Raw genomic sequence first — 20,545 nt, 5'->3', positions numbered from 1 at the left:
CCATAGGTTCTGTTTGCTTTTTTTATTTTCAGCTTGCTCACACAGTGAGCCTGCCAAAAGAATGTGTACTTGTATATTTCAAAATCTATTATTAGATCAGTTTTAGAAGATTATTTTGAAGGAGCAATCTCCATCAGGTCCTTATTTCCTGTTCTTTCCCCTCTCCCAACCCCCTAAACTATTCCTCATTTGCACTTCTTGCGTAGTGTATATAGCTAGAAAGTGTTATGCAAAACATTTATTTAAAGAATAAAAGAACAAAAAGCCTTATTTAAATTTGAAAATTTGATTTAACAGTTCCAATGGAAAGTATATTTAAGTCTGAACCTTTCTACACAACTACTTGCAAACTGAAGTTTGCCATATCCTAGTATAAAGGATTCAAAATACAAGTAATCAAAACTGAACTAAGAGTCAAAAACAAGTCCAGTTTGCATGGTTGGGTAGTAATAAACTTGAAATAGAAGAGTAGATTTTTTTCCAAATCATCCATTTAATAATCTGAAGCACTGATATTTGCAAATACATTTCTTCAAAAATATATATATATGTATCATTTTAAAACAACAGCATTGCAAAGCATAAATAGGTTATATTTCAAAGGAAAAGCATTCTAGTCTCTATGGAAGTGGAAGCAAAAACAGGCCAGCACCTCAGTCACTACTAGAACTGTCTGAACTATCAGAAGATGAACTTTTTTCCTTTTTTCTCTTCTTTTTGTCTTTCTTGTGATGTTTTCCTTTCTTAGATTTATTCTTTTTTTCTTTTTTCTTTTCTTTTTTTTGTGATTTTTGTTTTTTTGATTTTGGTTTATCTTCTTCAGCTGCACTTGATGAGGAAGATCTAGTGGAAAAAATACAGATTGACAAGTAATCAGAGGAGGAAAAATGAACCAGTACCTATATAATATCACAAGTTTATTTTGGTGCACAGTTCATACAGTAGTATCCACCAGAAAGCTTATAACCATCTCAGGCTATAAATTCAACTGAACAATGACTTTTCTAATTAGATGATCTTGGAGGAAGAGCAGTATGTTTATAATACTGAATAAATCACAGTGAAATAGGCAAGTTGTGTGTTTTTTAACCTTAAAAGAAACAGACCTGAAGAAAACAGAGTGAAAGCATGACAATAAAAACACTACAAGTAATGCCTTTAGACAAATCTTAATGTATTTCTCATATAAAAAAGCTGAGAGAGACAGGTATGACCAACTTTGATGCTCTTGCAGCTCATAACATTTGTCTCTAACAAAGAGTGATGAGGGAAGTGATTATATACATACAAGAATTAAGATGACAATAAAAGGAAAGTCCTGCTTATTTTACTCAAGAGTGCCGTTTTATGGTATTGTTTACAAGATTTACTATTACTTGCATGTAAAGACTACAGCAAGCAGTCTGACTCCTCTGTACTGTCTTTAAAAGTACAGGTTAGAGTTACATTATGTAAATAAGGAAGGGGAAAAATGCCAATATGACCAGTGTTAAATCCTGGTTCTTTACACTTATTTTGTTTCTGAAAAATGTGGTGTTGTGGCATCCAAACAGATTACACATTTCCTGGCTCTCAGTGCAGTTCCTAGGAGATTATCTGATCCATAGTCCTAACAGACAATCAGTGGATAGTCTCATCTAAAAATTAGTCAGCAGGACAAAATTCGGATTCATAGTAAATTTGTGTATTATGACTTTTTTTTTTTTTTTGAAACTGGAGTAACAATTTGGGGGTCTTTTAAAGCAACAGGAGTGTTAAAACTCAGCACATTTTAAGTAAATCTGCAAAAATGCTTTCCTATTCACTGTTATATGTCACTCAACAAGGGAGAGAGGAGCAACGGAGGATCTTAGGGTCGGTGAACTCAAGAGCAGCCCCTTCATGTGGCTAAGCTGGGGATCTCGGGGCTGCCAACCGCAGAGTTCTGCTGACTTGTTCTGGTGGTTCTGCTCTTCCCTCCACATCCTGGGATCCCTCAGTGTGGGGCAATCAGTGGGAGCACTGCTATTTCAGAACTGCGGGCCTTCAGAACTTCCCTGCCTTGCTAGATTTTCAAGACTTTCATGGTCCTAACATTATAGCAGAAAGTGTGGTGACACTACCACCATTCAAGAAAACAGACAAGTTTTCACTGGAATACAGGAAGCTTTTCAAATCAAAGATGTACTTAGCAAAACATGTTGGATCAAAAGAAAAAATGTTTTCGGGAAGAAAAAAAAAAACCAACATGGAATATTTCTAAAGTTCTGTTTTGAAATTAAATTAGGTGTGTGAGAGAGTTACCTTTTTCTTGCTTTCTTTAATTTTGTTTTTTCTTTGCTTTTTCTTTTTTGTTTCTTTTTTTCTTCTTCCTCATTTAAATCTGTGAATAAAAAGTTAGTTTACAAAATATTTCAGTTCTGAATTATTATTAGCATTAAAAGAATGGTTTCAGCAACAGCATAAAATTAGCATAAAATCCTCATTAAAAGCTTTCCTTTTCCTTCCCTAGTAAATTAATTCCAGTAATATTTTGCAGAGCAGCAGAACTTGTTATAGCACTTACATTCCAAGGACTTTTATTTAAAGATTGAGTGAAGAAATACCTGTAAAATGTAGCAAGATTTGTGACTTGTCCTTCACATTTACATCAACTTTGGGTTTCCATATCCATTATTCTGTATTTTTAAGACTTGCACAAGTCTGAAAACAGGTCATGTAAACAAAATCTATCAAATAATAAAAAAGTATATTCACTCAGGCTTACCTGAATTACTTGCACACAGCCTCATTTCATGTGCAAATAGTTAAGTCATAACTAACACAAATTTTCAATTAACTGTTAATATACTGTCTGTAAAAATTGCTAGAAAAGTCACTCCCACTCTGGCCTATCCCTACTTTCCATGTGCAGTCGGATAAAACCTAAATATGGTTTAACACTAATACTAAAGAAAGGGACAGCTAGAAAGCTCTTACTGTTACAGTAAAGATACATTTATGACTAAAGAGAAACACCTGCAAAGACACCAATAGTACTTTATCAAGACCACACTTTGAGACTGAATGAATTCTATGACGAGAAAGAAAACCTTCAGAGACTGAACCAACGATGTGACAACAATATTCAAATATTCAAACGCTATTGAGTTCCACAAACACTAAGTATTGTCTGTACTTCCATGGAAAAGACATCTTTAGCTACCTTAATATCTGACTCTGAATTATGTTATTGAGGGACAGTTAGCATAGCAAGCATATAACAAAACATAACTAAATCTTCTACCATTATAGACTTCCCTGTCAATTACCTTTATAACTTTAAGTATGTTTGTGAAATCACATTGCTTCACCAACTCATTTTTATGAGTTGCTTTAAAAATTTAACTAGATATTTGTCCAAAACAACCTCATCCAAAAGGCTAGGTTTGAAGACGCACAGATTTTTTATACCAGAACTGATTCTTCTACTTAGCAATGACTTAGGAGCTGCTGGAGCGGGATGGAAGAGATAACAACGAGTAGCATCTTCTGCCCAGGAAGGCAAATTTTTCAGTTAATAGGCAACTGGAAGTCAGGCTTCTACCATGAACTGTCCTCTAAACAAACCTGCCACCCTTCTTCCTCTTTCCACCATCCAGGAACAGAACTCAGGAAAACCCTAGCTTTATTAAGGCCAGAGATCACTTTTGCAGTTAGGATTGTATCTTTGTTTCAAAGCCAATAGGAACACAGTTACCAATACAAACTCAATGTAAAATAAACATTCAGGTTCAGATAGGAGAACATTGTTACTTATTTTCTTATAAGTGTCCTGAGGTTTACCTAAACAAGGAAGGGGAAGGCAGGATCAAAAGCAAAAGGGGAAAAAAACATTCTCGAAACCTCTAAATGAGTTAAAGATACAGATGGCCTTAAACTACACATAGCAGCTACATGTTGAGAAAGAAAAATGAAAGAGACAAGAATATCACAAGATCGAATAAACAGCTGTTTTTCCTGCAGAATCCATCTTTAATTTGTTTAGGAGAACCCCCCCCCCAAAGAAAAAAAAAAAAGAGAAAGCTCTACACTCGAAAGTACATAATAAATGGCAACAAGTTTTTCCAAGGAGACTTGTTGCAGGAAAGGACTGTTGTAGATCCAATTCAGCACCCTGACATGCAGAGACTATGCGTTTCTTCTGAAGTGTTACAGCAAAAATATGCGGGGCCTCTCTATCCCTTCTCCTTCCTAAATAGTGTCTTGGGTAGGAACTGAATGTAGAGTCTGGAACGCAAGACTGATAGAAAAAGATGTGATGTTTCAAGCATGTGGAAAAAAAAATAAAGAAAATTCATTATAGATTTACCAATCTATTTAAAACCTGCTATGGTGGAACAAGCTCCTCTTCATATTTAGGGGAAAGGCCTTTTCAGAGCCCAAGTTCAAATGAACTCAAGTACCTGGTAACTAATTAACCCACCTATTCTCCGTCTGACACACGGCTGATGTTCAAACATTCCACACAGGGAACAGTATCTCTCCAAATATGAATGTTCAAATTCAATTCACTAGCTCTTTCAGTCAAAATACTACTTAGAAACTGGAGAGACACTCACTTTTCTTATTTGTCATTAACAGTTACCATCAACTTTAGGATGCTTAAACCATATGCAATAATCAAAAGATTAACTCGGAACATCCACATCATTTTCTTCTAAGCTGCTTACTACCAGTCTTACAATCTTTTGTATTTAAGAACTCCTTTTGAGATGTTCCAAATTATAATAAAAAAGACTTAGGTGTATCAAATCTCTGAAGTCTGAACACATGAAGTAAAATCTTTCTTTTAAAGCACTGATTGGAAGAACTAATAGTAATTTTCAAAAAGGATAAAATGATCATTCCAGGACCATTATGTGATTTACTCTTAAAAGAAAAGAAAAAACCCCACAACAACAAACATACTCTTTTTTTCACGCAGGGCTTGCAATCTTTGTAGTTCTTCTTCCTCACTGTCTTCACTGCTAGTGCTGCTAACATCTAAAACAATATCTCTTTGGGGATCCACTCGGAGGAAGTTTCGGCATTCAAATGTCAAGTGACCAGCTGAACAAAACAAATATTCAGAAAGAAAAGTTTAAAATTACCAAATAATATCAGAAGCTAAGAAACACGCATTTTAGTATTATTCAGTTTGGTAAGTGAAAAGGTGAGACTGTGATCTATGAATGGGGAGTGAGAAAGATTACTTTAAAAAAGTATTGAAGAATTTTGAGGCTGTGCAAAGATATCCCATTTAATGGTGCTTTATGACCTCCCTTCATATTTCTGTGAATTTAAAGATTTCATCCAACCTTTGTTTTCTATTTTTTTTAATGGTCTCAGATTCTTTCCTGAAGAAGCATTTAAAAGCAAGGAGTGAAATATTTAAAAAACTAGACCATATGTGTTATATTACTCTTTCTCTCTCCCTCTAGCAAAATACAAGGATTTTATTTCCTTATAAGATATAATTTATCTTTAAGACCAGGTACATAATACTGACTAAAATACTACCTGACTAACTAGTATTTTCAGTTTTCTAAGTTACATCTCAATAATAATAATAACAGAAACCTTGCAGCTATATATACACCTATTAGAACACTACAGAAAAATAAAACAATTTGAAGATATAGTTTGGGAGAGACACTGCTAAAAATACAGAAATTCAAGTAGCAACTGAAACAAACTCAGCTGCTTCATATCAAAAAACCTACATCCTGAAGACAGAGCTTTTAGGAAGATAAATACAGGATGAGTGACTTTACAACTTTCCTCCCCTTCCAGAAAGCTGCTGCTATTGAAGCTACAAATCAATCACTACAGATATCCATGCTCCCTTGGAAGAACTGATATGCACAAGCAACTCATTGACAAAATTCGTTGGAGGCAAAGTCTACAGTAAAAGAAGCAAGCAAGCTTTCTTTTCCCTTCACTCCCACATAATGCTCATAAAATACATAACTTAAATCCATATATTACAGGTTCAATGAAATTTAATTTAATTTAAAACAATGGGGTTTTTTTTCCCCTTATTATTCAAAAAATAAGCCTTAGTGATTACAAAATTTAATTCTACAATAGGACAAATCCCTGTTCAGCAGGAGAGTAGCCACAGAACAGACATGCTTTTATGATGACAGCATAATGCAAAGCATGAGCTAAATACTAGCTAGAGAACTTGCAAAAAAAAAAAAAAAAGAAAAGAAAGAAAAAGAAAAACCTGTTTCTTGAAATAGACTGCATGAAGAAGCAGATTTTCTTAGTGTAGAAGGTCATACAAATTTTAAACTAGTTTTTGTTTCAAAATATGCATTGGACATAACTTGAGCAGAAATGTCTGCTTAAGTTTTGCAGAGAGACTCATACGACAGCTCAGAAGAAGCATGATGTTCTATTCGTCTCAGTAAGTACTAAGCTAGGTATCAGGAAACTTTGAATTTAAAGCATGGTCTTAAATTAATTGCATGCAAATGAAGCATATACGAATACAGTAGCATATTGTTTTCATGAAGAAACTCAAGGGTTTTTGAAAGCAGCAATAAGCGTGGGGGAACAGAGAATGAGTAGGAAAAAAGAAAAACAAATACGGTAACTTAAACAGAAATGTCTGGGCAATAAAGGAGGAAACTTGTTTTCTCCTCTCCAAAAGGCAGGTCAGACATCATAAATCGAAGAAAACACTGTATCGTATGCATCTTCACGTTGCTTACTACAGACTTACGGTAGCCACATTTCTTGCATCCCGCTCTGATGTTATCCTTATTTCCACCTGAAAGAGAAAATTCCATCAATTAGGTGTAATGAAACAGAACTCTTAAAGCTTTTTTTTAAATCTGACTTGACAATGTCAATGCACAGAGAGGAATGAGCGTTCCTTTCAGAATACTAAGATCACTAAGATCTCAGACTGTTTGTCACCAGGAAGACTGACACAAATGTAAAGAAAAGCAAGACAAACTGCATTTCTAAAGTCACTTTTCTGCATAGTATTCTATCAGAATAAGTTTGGCTAGTATAAACTGGTATGGATCATTCGACTTCATGTAACTTACTGCCAAATCCTCTGTTGATTTTTTTCTGACCTTATAACTTTAATAATTAATCCGTTTCTCCAAAAACTCATGCATTTGTTTGGTTACAGTATGGACACGCTAATAGTCACCGAACATTTCAGTGATCCATAACTGCACACCACAAGTGTACTTATAAATTCTTGCAGTGTGTGCATGTTGACAGACAACACCTGGAAATTCTGAGGTGATGTATATTTTAATTGCAAGAACTGTCTAAGAAGGCAATTAAAAGAGATATAAATAAATCATTCCTGAAAAAAGACAAAAAGACAGATGGAAATAATAATTTTAAAAAATCTAGCTAAACAAAGCCACCTTGAACTCAGGCAACAAACCACCAACATGCAAAGAATTAACTGGTGCAAGAAAGGAGATGGAGAATAAAGTGAAGAGAGTAAGGGAAAGGACAACAGATATTTTGCAGGAAGAAGGACCAGAACAGTGTAAATCTGGGGAAAACCAGACACTTTCTTTACCTCTGTGAGCTCAGTTAACTGTTAATATACAGACATAGTAAAACAGGACTCAGGAGAAGAAAAACCCCAGAAACCCAAGAAAAATGGACCAATTTTTAATCAGCTAAGCCTATTCATAACGGAAGTCACAACTAAGTTTCCATTACCTGAAACCCCCAAAGTTTCCCTCTCTCTCTTGCTCCTAAAACTAGGGCCGTTTTAGAAAATCAGCTTTCTAAACTAAAGCAGCGTTTCCCTACCCGCAGCCCCTATGAGGTTAGGAGATGCACCACAAACCGTTCCTCACATAAAAGCCACCTGCAAACGCACCTAAGCGAGCAGGAAGGTGCGAAAGAGAAGGGTAATAAATGAAAATACCCCCAGCTACAGACTCCCGCCGACCTCCCCTCCCACGCTGCGACACAGTCGCACGCGGCCACCGCGGCTGGACGCGTAGTCTTCTATCGGCCCTGAGCTTACTGCCCCTTCCCAGAACCGCGCTCCACGGCCCGCCTGCTGCTGCCCCTTCCTCCCGCGGCCCGACCCCGCGCCTCACCCGGCAGAGCCATGGAGACGGCCGCGGCCCGCTCCGGCCGGCCCAGGCTGCAGCGGCCGCTCTCCCCGCCGGAAGGCTTTGCGCGGCGCACTGCAGGACCGTGCCACTCGCAGGGAGGACGGGGCCGCCCCCGTGCCGGGCGGGAGCAGAGGAGCGGGACGCGAGGTTTCGGGAGAGCTTCCAGGTGCTGCTGAGGCGGAGCTGGTGCTCATCGACTCGCGCGGCGGCTCGGCCGGGGACTCATCCCTTCCTCCTTCCCCTCGGCTTGGGCAGCCGCCTCCCCGCCGCGCTGGGCCGGGTAGGAGCGTCCAAGATGGCGGGAGGCTGGCGGCGGTAGTGCGGCTCTGGAGGCGAGGCGTAGCGGCACGGCGCGCCGGGGCAGTTGGCGGGGTCCCGGGGCGCCCCTCGCGCCACCATGAGCAACATCTACATCCAGGAGCCTCCCACCAACGGCAAGGTGAGGCCTGCCGCGCCGGGCGGGGCGGGGCGGCGGCCGCTGCCCCCGGGAGCCGGCCGAGGGCGGGGGGTGCAGTGGGGGCGCCTGCGGCCGCCTGGGGGGGCGGAGGGGCCGGGGTGGGCTGTGGGAGTACTCGGGGGGCGGGTGAGGAGAGTGTGCACTGCGTGCGTGTGGGGATAGTTTCAGTGCTGTGGCGCTGGTGTGATTAAAATTAGTGCTTGATGTATTGTAGCCCTTAAAGGCATCACCTGACCCAAGGAACAACGTGTGCTATGTAACACAAAGTAGTCCTTGAAGCATTAGGTCTTGTTTCCCCTGTTCTGTGACCAAATCTGAGGTCCTTAATATTATCGTGATGTCCCACTGAACCTAATGTGCTACACCTGTGATAAAGTTATGTGTCTTTGGAGTTTTAAGGCATAATTATTCTTTCTCTGTGTTGCTTGACTGTGGATGTGGATGAAGAGTATCTAATTCGTCTGTCATGTGTCTGGTACCCGGTCATTAGTCTTGAAGCATTACCTTACTTACCATTAGTTGAAAACTCTGCCTACTGATAATCCTATGTGGGGCTCACAGTTGCTACCCAGCACATCAGAGTATCTCCTGCTGTTACTAACCTCATGAATTTAGAAGTATTCTTTTTTAACTCACTAGCGATGTTCTTTAATCAGTGATTAAGTTGCAAGGAAACTAATGATGTATTTATCCATGCTTTTATAGGTCTTGCTGAGAACAACAGCAGGAGATATTGATATAGAACTGTGGTCAAAGGAAGCACCAAAAGCATGTCGAAATTTCATCCAGCTTTGTATGGAAGGTAATGACTAAATGGGATTGGAGTTGCTGAAATTATTTCATGTACAATATTGATATCTTTATGCCTTTTTTGTAAAATAGAGTCATAATTATGCTTTTACCTTATGTTACATGAAATGCAGAAATACTAAAATAGTAAAAAATACTAAATAGTATCCAGAAAAAGAATATTCCTCAAGGTCTTGTAAAAAGAACTTGAATGAAAAAAGTATTAAAAAAAAGATGTTTTTCTCAAATCTAGTAGATGAGATAGTATTTATTGAAAAGTCTTTGATGTACATCAAAGACTTAGGCAAAGACTTATTTTTGATAAGTCACTATAAAGTATAACTCCTCATTTAATGAATGTATGAAATAAAAATGATGCAAAACTCGGACATCCTCTGGAAAGCTACTCTTTTTATTGCTATCCTTGCTACTTTTCCATTTATTCACAAATGCTTTTAATGTATCTTTTACTGTAGTTTTGTGTTGGCTGAAACTCTGCAATGCTTATCATTGAAATAGCAGGTGCCAGAATGAGAAATTCTCTATTGGGAGAACTATACCAAGAATATATGAAGGACTTTTTGCCTTTATGTGTTTTCTAGCTGCTGCCCTTATCCCATTTATGCATTTATGGAGTGACTAAGAGTTCTTTTAGCCCTCTTCTGTTCAGGAAAAATAGCAGTCTGGGATTTGTGCCTCCAGCACAAAACACGTCTGTTTCTTGTTTGGTTGGTTTCTTACATCTAATCTTGATGTGGAGATTTTTTTTGCAAAGGTAAGACAACTCAGCCATTGGCAAGTCCTGAGAGTTACCCTCAGGGTTAAAGGATATCCTTTCTGAATTTGTCTGACTGCTGTGTAGGATCATGTGGTTTTTTATGATAAATTTGAATATTTCCCTTGTAAGTTCCCTAGGGTATGACCATCCATGAAGATACCTAGCTATGCTGTAACATTTATAGATCTTGCTTTGTCTTGCAGCATGTTGCAGATTAAAAAAACAAAAAACAAATATATATCAAGTAGAGTTAAATTTTGGTTCCTTTTGTTTTCCTTATGATCTTATCTGATGTATATAGAGCAGAGAGAAAGTAACTTAGAGAGGAAACTGTACCACGTATTTCACTCTGTGAAAATCATCAGCTTAAGTACAATGCAGGTGAAAGTGATGACACCTGTGTTTCATGCTGGTCAGTGAAGATGCTAACTATTTGGTGTATGGGTATGGATAACTATACATGTGAGCTGGGACAAAGTGTAGTAGATTTAGCTCTCCTTTTAAATTGGTATATATTGGGACAATGATAATACTAGAAAGCTGGAAAGCAAGTAACTTATCAATATCATCTTATCAGTGATGTGCAGTGCCTTTTGCAGCAGAAGTGTATGACACACCACAATTTTTGTCATAAGTGTCATCAGTCGTATAATATAGATGAGATACAGTCACACCAAGCAAGACAGTGGAAGAGGAGGAAACACAGTGGAAGGAGCAGAACCCAGTTACAGTACTTGTTTTCTGGATCTCCAGTCACTGGATATCTCTGCCTAATCTATATGGAAGTGTAAATGTGAGACCATTTAAACATATTTAATATCCATTTTCCTTTCTTTCTTTTTTTTTTTTTTTTTTTTTTTTTTTTTTTTTTTAGAATATTACAATAACACAATATTTCACAGAGTTGTGCCTGGTTTTATAGTGCAAGGTGGTGATCCCACTGGTACTGGGTCAGGTGGAGATTCAATCTATGGAGCTCCTTTCAAGGTAGATACCTTTATCTTGTGTGTTAATTTTTGGTTATTCCCTACTAATTGGCCTTCCTAATAAGTTAGGTTGCAAAAAAGCAAAACTCATGTAAGAAATGTAACTTTAGTTGTGTACATTAATTGCTTTAACATGTTGCTTCAGTATTTTTGAATATGCATTTTTGTATTCAGAGTTCTTAAATCTAGCTGTTGTGATATTATAAATATATAACCTTATTAGCATGAACTGCACAAAGAAGGGGGGAAGAGTTAAGAGTAGGTGTTTATATAAGGCAAACTCAGAAATGTACATTACTTATGTATATTTATGTCTTGGCGAAGGTCCCTGAATGTTGTATGTGCATTCATTTGAATTATTGATACTGGCACAGCTCATTTCTTGACCCAGGAGCCTCAGATCACGAGCGAAGCCACACACGCACACACACACTGTATTCTATTCTGCTTGATTGCTTTGTTTCAGACACGGTGGGGAAGACCTTTAGCTAGTGGATGAAGCTGCATAGCCTGTCTCTGGGCCTTCTATCTCTCCTACTGCTAGAGTAGACTCATGCATGTAATCTTAATGTTTATGGAGGGGATTGGTACCTAAGCAGAGCACAAAACAAATATTCCCAATACTGTAGTAGCACTACTGCTTAAAATTAGTGATATCATTCAGTATTGCAGTGTTTAGAATTGTGATACTATCATGCTATTAATATATTAATCATCAATTCACATTCCCTTGAAAGTAGTTCTGCTCTGTCTTACCTAGGAAGAACTTTTTTGGGACCATGATACTTGTTCAATATTGAACTATTGCAGTCTGTTACTGAACTTCCAGTTATTTTACCTGAATTGAGATTTGTCCCAAAATGTAGTGGTTAACAAGAATGATAGGTTTACAAGAAATGTATGCGTTGCAGTTACTTGCTTTGAGAAGTGTCTTTTCTTTTTAATGTTGGGGGGAGAGTTAATTCTAACAAAAATACTGAATAACACTAATAATTAGACAATGCTTGGAAAAACAGAATCTTTAGAAAAGACAGAAGTTACAGTTTTTCTTAAATCATGTTTTTTATATTATTGATACAGTATTTTTTCTTCAGTGTTTGGTTAGTTTTTTTTAATAAAATCTGTTGAGAACAGCAGCTATTAAATATAATCGTGGCATTAAGTTACAAATGGTTTTATTACTGTCAGAAAAATAATTAATAACTTATTTTTTGTGTGTGCATATATTGATGTAAATCTAATTGGCTAAAGAAGTGGAAAAAAATAAAGTTACATGTCTAAATCATATTCCTTTGTCTTTTTTCTTTGGCAGGATGAGTTCCACTCACGATTGCGATTTAATCGAAGAGGACTTGTTGCTATGGCAAATGCCGGACCCCATGATAATGGCAGTCAGTTTTTCTTTACGTTGGGTCGTGCAGATGAACTTAATAACAAGCACACAATCTTTGGAAAGGTCTGCCACACAGGCTACACATTTGAGTTTGGCAAAAGCAATTATATGTTTCTCTTTATTCAAAGGCTGTTTTAGTGTTGTTTTTCTGCTGTGTACCTTTGAAATTTATTTCACTACTTTCTAGGCTGTCTCCATTCTCTTTGTTTCCCATGCCTGATAGGAATGTTTCTGTTGGTAATTTCTATAATTATCTGCATTGCTGTTGACTTTCTTTTAAATTATTTTTTAGTGTTGTGCTTCCTTTAATTAAAATTTTATGACTGTGTCTTATAAATCAGTTTAATAATAGTAACATTTTTATAAAATTCCATTTGTAAATTATAATCACCCAAGAAGAATCAGGAAAATGAAAGCCACAAGATGGATTTGCCACTATCATGGTTTTTGAAAGAAATAAATCAACTATTTCTACATTCCACAGTGTTTCTATTTTCCTCTTTCACAGCTCCCAGTAAGAATTTGACACTCTCCCTTCCTCAAGCTCTCAAAAGTGCAGTCTTAGCTACCTGTGCTAACTTTTTAAACTCCACTGTTAAATTTTTAAAAAGTTGTTCCCTGTACCTGTTGTCTTTTAAAAATGCTATGCACTTAGGATATTTTCTATACCAGGTTACAGGGGATACAATCTATAACATGTTGCGACTGGCTGAAGTAGAAGTTGACAAGGAAGAGAGACCACTTAGTCCACACAAAATAAGAAGTAGCGAGGTAGGTATGTTCTGTTTTGAAATTTGCAACTTAAAGATTTTTTGTTTGTTCATAGTTTTCAGACGACTGTGTTCTAATTTGAAAACTTGGCACACATTTATCTATAATTATCTACAATATACATGTCTTTGTATATGCTGATTTAAAATACTCAATCATTTAATTACAACAAGATGCCTGTTAAAGATGTGTCTAAAATATTAATTTTCAATAGGTTTTGTTTAATCCATTTGATGACATCGTTCCAAGAGCAAATAGAAAGCTGAAGAAGGACAAACCAGAAGAAGAAGCTAAAAAGTCCAAATCAAAAGGCACAAAGTAAATATAACATAAGCAGTGGTTAATTTTCTTTCAACTCTTATTTTACAGCTTCCTTATTTTCTGTTTCTGCTTTTGAAACATAAGGCTTTAACCAGATGTGCACAAGAATGTTCTCTGATATTGGCAAAACAACCTCCTTCTCTGTCTCTTCAGAGATGAGAAAAATCCAGTTACTGTAACTGAAATAGTTACTGTGCATCAGCTGAGCCATGATAACTGTATTATGTATGGTTTATTGCAAAGGGAGGTAAAATGTAGTAGCTTAAGCCATTTTCCTGTGGGCAGGAATATGCAATCATTCTTTTGTGACTAAGGTGATACAGAACTTACTGGATACTGATAACTTGATCATAGATCAGTTGTTTGAGATTTTGAACTTACTTTATTAGCTGCCTCTTCTCTCCTAAAATATTCAGCAAAAGCCAGGCATTTGACATGGAAAAGTTCAGTTCCTGTGAATGAAGTTTGATAGTTATAAACATGTAATGAAAAGTAATAGGAAATTTAAACTATATCTATGGTGTCTGTTCTGTTGCATAAGTGTATCCAACATAGTTAAAAAAAAAAAATTTGAAAGAACTTAAAGATCATTATTTCTCTTAACTACATTATATGAATACGTGTCTGCATTCAATGCCTTTCTTAACTGTCCTATCTTGAAAAAATTGTATTTGTACTTGAATGTTGCTGTACTGAGAAAAGTAAAAGCAAAAAAAAAAAAAAAGAGTTCTGCAGCGCTGTCGGGCAGTTGAGTCCATGGAAGTTCATCAAGCGCAGATTTCACTAAGTTCCCTCTTAACACTTTCTAAGTGATGCTTAACTATACTAATTGTCAGGAAGAGGGTAGAAACATCTAAATACTGTCTAGATACTGATAGTTTATTTCAAATGACTTGTCATAGTTTGAAGTTGGTACATTTAGCTGGAAAAAAATCACAATATAAAAATAATATGTTTAAAGTTTATTGGATTGGATTATTGATAAAATAGTGTTTAAAGAGTTGCTAGAAAGTACGTGTTTTCTCTTTTAAAGAAATTTTAACCTGCTTTCCTTTGGAGAAGAAGCTGAAGAAGAAGAAGAAGAAGTCAATAGAGTTAGTCAGGTAATATACTTAATCCTTCCGTTTTTTCTTTTCAACTTAAAATTAACTTTTTTTTACATGTTTGTGAAAAGCTATAAAGTTACTCTTGTTCATGAGTTTCTGAGCTTTGAGCAATAATATTAGGAATTACTTTAGTTTTCACAGTTCTACTATTTTGATGTGTAGGTAAACAGAAGTTTTTAACTTCTCTAACTTTGATTGACTTCAGTTACTGCATGATAATTTTTATATTTCCTTAAACATAATGTTTCACACTTCATAATTTGGAGCTATTTCTACTGTTTAGAATTCATAGAGGTGGAGTGTACTTTATTTTTCCTTCATCTCCTCAATTACAAGAATGGGATATGATGGTCACATTAATTATTTGAAATTTGACATATGTCAAATTATTCATTGCCAGCGCATCCTTAATCCCATTTTCTTACATATCTATCCTGTGCCCAGAATGAGGCAGTGATAGTGTGGGAAAATAGCGCATTAGCATATAATTAAATGTTACACTGTTATGAATTGTCTGAGTTTACATAACTAGGGTTGCTTAGATAGTCTTTGATCTAACATTTCCTAACCTGACTTTGACTCTCAAATAAGGTTGGTTAAATATTTCTTTGGCAAGTTGTCATCCTCATTTCTGCTGCTGTCCAATGATTTCACTAAGGCTGTATGCTTTTTAGCTTGTATATGTGGTTCAGGTACCTAGCTGCTTCAGTTAACGATCAGACTGCATTGTGCTTCGTCCTGTACCAACATAAACTGAAAGGTGGTCCTCAGCCCTAAGGATTTATGGTAAAACAGAAAAGAAAGCAGTGAATGCGATGACATATAATGGTACAGTGAGATGGCATCAGTCAGAGTGATAGCAGGGATTTATCACAACAGTAGTTTTAACTGATGTTGTTTCTTGCTTTGGCTTACCCATTCAGACTAACCGTACTTGTTTACCTTAACAACGTGTCATTGCCCTTCTTTTTTCAACATACATCTGTGTTTTAATATTGCATCTCATTCTGTTGCTTCGTTCTTCCCTTTCATGCTAAATATTTGCTTTTTGGTTTTAAATGACCTAAGCAGAACTTATCTTTAAGCGCAGACTCTTGATTCCATCCCCCACACCAACACAGTTTCAACACTAGCATACTGCCTTCCAAGTCGATCTTAAGATCTTATCCTCATATTTGTCCTGAATAAATTCTAGACTAGCTGTAGCTGGGAAAATAACCGTATCAATTGGTTATAAGAATTCCTATTTGTTCTTCATAACAGAATGAAAAATTATTTTCCTAACCTGATTGTTTTTCTCTAATAGGTTGTCAGTATCTCCATAGTTCTAGACACTGTTTTGCTCTGGATATGCTGCTGAGGAGCCCTGGAGGCTGGGTGGGTTTTGGGAGGAAGGAGGAGGTTGGGTAAGGAGTCAGGCTGCCACTGAGGAGCCCCAGAGGTTGGATGGGACAGAGTTTCACTCAGGAGTCTGGGGGTGGGCAGGAGCTTAGCACTGCGGGGGGATCAGAGACCAGGGCCAGGATGATCACTCAGGAGGAGCCATGGGGTCAGGGTCCACAGTTTGGCTCAGAGCTCGAGAAGACTTGAGCTAACTATCAGGGAGCAGCAAGGGCTGGCCTCTAGCTTGGGAAAATAAGCCAAGGGTGATCTCAGCACAGGTAGTGCCCTCACCGATGGGGTGCAGTCCCACAGGATATGGATGTGGCAGGCGGAGCCAGGTGTCAGTAACAGGGTTCATAGAGTCCCAGGCGAGGCAAGTGATGAACCAAGCCCAGGATCTGTTCAGGTGACCCAGTCCGGAGCAGCAGGACATGGGGCCAGAGACAGGACACAGAGACAAGGCTACAATGTGGGTCCAGGTGGGTCCATTCACAAAACAGGGCTAGAGACAGGTTGACTTCTAACAGCTCAGATAAGGAGTGGGTTTGCAGGCCTGAGTTAAAATAGAGCTCATGGCCAGAGGGCTGTGGGGTGGAGACCCCGGGTGAAGCTCCTCAGGGTCATTAACACCTATTACTACACTCAGAGCCTTGTGGCCCCTGCTGGTTGTGGCTTAGTATTTAAACTGAAGCCTTCCGTATCCACGCTGCTCTTTTAATTGTCCATACTTGTCTCAAGCAGTTCACAAAGATACTCAGCAATTGTCATATGTTCCGTCTACCTCTAACGCACAAAGAAATTGCTTGTTGAAGCAAGTAATTTTTCACATTGCTAAATGTGTTAGTCTTTTTTCCACATAATAATAAATTGAAGGTGCTTATAAGTCTGAGTGTGATTTTATTATCTGCAGAATTATTATTAAGGGAATATAAGCTGCAGCTGAAATGGAGACCTTTGAGTCACAATACAGAGTATTTCCATAACAGAGGTAATAACATTTCAATGTACTTCTTGGATTAGCACAGGAAATGTTTTCTTACTGGTGTCTTTATACCTGATGATCTGGTGTGTTACTAGATTGATTTGATTTCTTGCCTCTGTAGATGATTTCTGCAAGATGTATTGCAGGTTATTATTTTTTTTTTTTCTGAGGCCTCTACAGTATGTCCGATCTAGTGATAAGTACTACTTTTGTACGTGTTAATTCTGAGTTGCTGTATGCCATCATTGGAAAGTCAGGTCTTACCTTTTCATTCACTCAGGTAGATATGTACTGTATCTGGTATCTTTATGATGTGTAATAACTGTGGTAATAGGCCAATTTCCTTCCCCCCATCTTAGAACTAACTGCATTGTTATTGCTGAAAGAGATGTAAATCCGTGGAATCAGCTTGATGCTCCTCTTTCTGGAACCAGTGACATGAAAAAAAGATGCTTTCTCTGTTCTTCTGCTATTAGACGTGTTTATGCTCAATGATTAGGCTGAAAATAGCAAGAAAGAAATGATCTTTTTCTTACCATTACCTCTTTTCACCATCCACTCTCTAAAATACTGATATTTATAACACCTTTTTCTCTTTTTTTTTTTAAACAGAGCATGAAGGGAAAAAGTAAAAGTAGTCATGACCTACTGAAGGATGACCCCCACCTAAGCTCAGTTCCTGCTGTCAAAAGGTTAATACACAATTTCCAATTTCCAAAACAGATTTACTTTCAGAATGTTAGACCTGGTTAGCATCATGTGTACTCATTGTTTGTCAGTAACTCTCTAAGAAAGTAAGAACGACAATGCTAGGTCAGACCGAATGTCCCTCTAAACCATTATGCTGTCACAGATGGTGGCCATTAGTGGATGCCTAAGAAGGAATAAGAGCAGGGAAAACATGATGTTTCCCTGACTAGTCTCCCAGCCTCCAGCTGCTTTCAGCTAAGGGGACTGTCAGCTTGATGTACGTGGTTCATCTGTTTAATAATCCTTAATAGGTCTCTCTTCAAAGTACTTACTCAGTCTGCTCTTGAACCCATGTAATGCTTTTTGCATTTACAGCATCCTTTTGTAAGAAGTTCCATGGGTTTACTGCCGGTTGCAGGAAGAAGTACCTCCCTTTTTTGCTCTGAAGCTGGCTGTTGCTAGCCTCTGATAATCTCTAATTCTTCTGTTGGAAGAGACAGTGAGCAGTCCGTCCCCGTCCATCTCTCTCTGCCATTATCCCTTCTTAAGCCATTCTTTTCCAGCCTGACCTGCTAAAGACTGCTCAACTTTACCTCATACAGAAGTTGTTCTGTACCTTTGGTTATTATTGTTGCTCTTCTGTGAACCCTTTTCTGTTCTAAAATACCTTTTTTGAGATCTACACAATATGTTAAAGGTGCGGGTGAATCATAGATTTATGCACTTGAGTAAACATGGTCTGTTTTGTTCTCATTTCTCCTTAATAAATCTTAACCTCCTTAACAAATCTTAACTTCTAATTTGCTTTTTTTAATCACTGTTGAGTATTAAGCTGAGAGAGTTGTGTAGAAAGTATCATATCAGCTCCAAGGATCTATTCATGATTGGTGATGGTCAGTTCAGAGCTCTTTGTTCTGTATGTGGGATCCTTTTTTCACACGTGCATGATTTTACTTTTATCTACTTTAAATTTCACCTGCCATTTTGCTGACTCATCACTCAGGTCTTTCTGCAACTGTTCAGTCTTCTCTTGTTCTTACTATCCTGAGTAGCTTCGTATTATCAAGAAACTCAGTGACCTTGCTGCTTGCCCACTTTGTTAATGAGTTTGAACAGCCCAAGGCACAGCACAGACTCCTGTGGAGCACCACTAGTGATCTCCCTCCATTGCAAGAGCTCATCGTTTGCCCCTAACTTTTTTTTTTAATCATTCCCATCACCCAAGGGATGCTTAGTTTCCTTGAAAATTTTTGGCTAAACATTCTGTGCGGGTCCAATTATAATACATCAAGCTGATCACCCACATTTAGCCCCTTCAGAAAACTCCTAGAAGCTGGAAAGGCAGTTCACTTTACAGAAGCCATGTTAGAAATCCCAGTTATATCATTATTTCCAGGCATCTATTTATTTTACATTTTATTATGGCATCTACTCATTTGCTCAGCACAGGCATCAGAATTATAAACCTGATACCTCCCAATCTTTTTTTTTGATACTTTTTGAAGAATTTTGTTATTATAATCTTCTACTAAGAAACAACTACTTCCATGGACAGTTTTCTGGATTCATTTTTGTAAAAGAAATTAATGCCATTATTGGTTCCAATAAATTTATTGTTTCTTTGGTGACCTTGGCTATTTATTGATGGGTTGGAGTGCACCTCAGAGCTTTGACTTCTGGGACTCCTTCAATGTTTCTTTCTTTGTTTCTCTACTATAACTTTTAATTTTTTAATTTTTTTTTTTTTTTTTTTGGTGACAGAAAAATCCTCAAGGGTCTTTATTATTAGTTTGTGACAGTTAACAGTAGATAGGTTAGCATTAGTATATTATCTTCAAATAGATTCCTTTCTAGTACGCTAAACTGTAGGTGTGTAACAAATGAAAATGTTGATGGTAAGCCTAGTTACCAGGACAGCGCATGTATATAAAAAAGGCTTCCCTAAATGCAGAATGTTTACAGTGAAATGCTAGGGATTGCTTGAATATGAGATCAAAAACATCTGTCCTAGCAGAGTGAGTTAAGTTTGTTTGAGGGGGTTGTTTTGTTTTACTTCAGTCCAATGTAAATGGTAGTCAAAAACATGATGGCATGCTCACTTGTGTATTCTGTCTGACGCAATTATCTTACTGTTGTTTATTTTTTTGGTACTTATTCTTGTAAGATACTGCACGTATACAGTGTCATAGTACTTGATTGTCTACATTTTCATGCAGATTGATTTCCACAACTACCCTATAGTCTTTTATCTATGTGCCTAGTCATACTTTCTTGAATCAAGATATTTGGTTTAAAGTTAAAAAGAAAAATAGTAATAATTCTCTATCTTATCAGAGACACTGTTTTGTCTGGATAGCTCAAGATATGCTTAATAATAGAATTTATCTACTGTGTGACAGCATAGAGTTTTCCTATTGTTTTATCCTGTGATTTTTAAACACTTCTATTTAGAAATGATAGAGAATATTACTAACTAATGCTGTTAGGATGAAGGTGAGCATGGTATAAATGACTGCGTTGACTGAAATTTCAAGTAGGTAACCGAACAGAATTTTTAATTCAAGTACTGCTTTTTGGTGTGTTTTTGTTTATTTTAAATACTATTCTAATCTTCCTCTAGTACTTCAAAGTAGTAATGATTATTTTTCTTCTTCTAGTGAAGCAACAGGTGAAGAAAGGGGTTCAAGTGAGGTCAGTAACATTTTTTAAATAAATAAATCTTTATTTTTTGTTGTGTGTGAATTAAATATTCTTAGGGGAAACAAATACCACTTTTCT

The 20,545-nt window shown here is 37.2% G+C and overlaps 2 protein-coding genes across 3 annotated transcripts in view; one reads left to right on the top strand and one right to left on the bottom strand.

Moving 5' to 3' along the window:
• Positions 1–473: 473 nt before the first annotated feature.
• On the bottom strand, positions 474–8,237 carry SREK1IP1 (SREK1 interacting protein 1). The gene is made up of 5 exons (XM_064500502.1): positions 8,094–8,237; positions 6,731–6,778; positions 4,930–5,070; positions 2,284–2,362; positions 474–843 (listed from the first exon to the last, which is right to left on the bottom strand). The coding sequence occupies exons 1-5, from the start codon at positions 8,104–8,106 to the stop codon at positions 654–656; spliced, it is 471 nt and encodes a 156-aa protein (XP_064356572.1). The 5' UTR covers positions 8,107–8,237; the 3' UTR covers positions 474–653.
• Positions 8,238–8,366: 129 nt separating this feature from the next.
• CWC27 (CWC27 spliceosome associated cyclophilin) overlaps positions 8,367–20,545 on the top strand; it is a 112,021-nt gene continuing 99,842 nt past the window's right edge. For both annotated transcript variants that reach the window (XM_064500501.1, XM_064500500.1), the window contains exons 1-9: positions 8,367–8,550; positions 9,274–9,370; positions 11,010–11,122; positions 12,434–12,577; positions 13,187–13,285; positions 13,500–13,603; positions 14,640–14,709; positions 17,690–17,769; positions 20,425–20,458. In XM_064500501.1, the coding sequence (XP_064356571.1) occupies positions 8,509–8,550; positions 9,274–9,370; positions 11,010–11,122; positions 12,434–12,577; positions 13,187–13,285; positions 13,500–13,603; positions 14,640–14,709; positions 17,690–17,769; positions 20,425–20,458 (783 nt within the window). In that variant the 5' untranslated portion in view covers positions 8,367–8,508. The remainder of the gene's footprint in view (positions 8,551–9,273; positions 9,371–11,009; positions 11,123–12,433; positions 12,578–13,186; positions 13,286–13,499; positions 13,604–14,639; positions 14,710–17,689; positions 17,770–20,424; positions 20,459–20,545) is intronic.

The sequence above is a fragment of the Dromaius novaehollandiae genome, chromosome W, assembly GCF_036370855.1.
Source record: "Dromaius novaehollandiae isolate bDroNov1 chromosome W, bDroNov1.hap1, whole genome shotgun sequence".
Taxonomy (NCBI): domain Eukaryota; kingdom Metazoa; phylum Chordata; class Aves; order Casuariiformes; family Dromaiidae; genus Dromaius; species Dromaius novaehollandiae.
The sequence above is the reverse complement of the archived record's forward strand: the minus strand, read 5'-3'. Positions and strand labels throughout refer to the sequence as shown.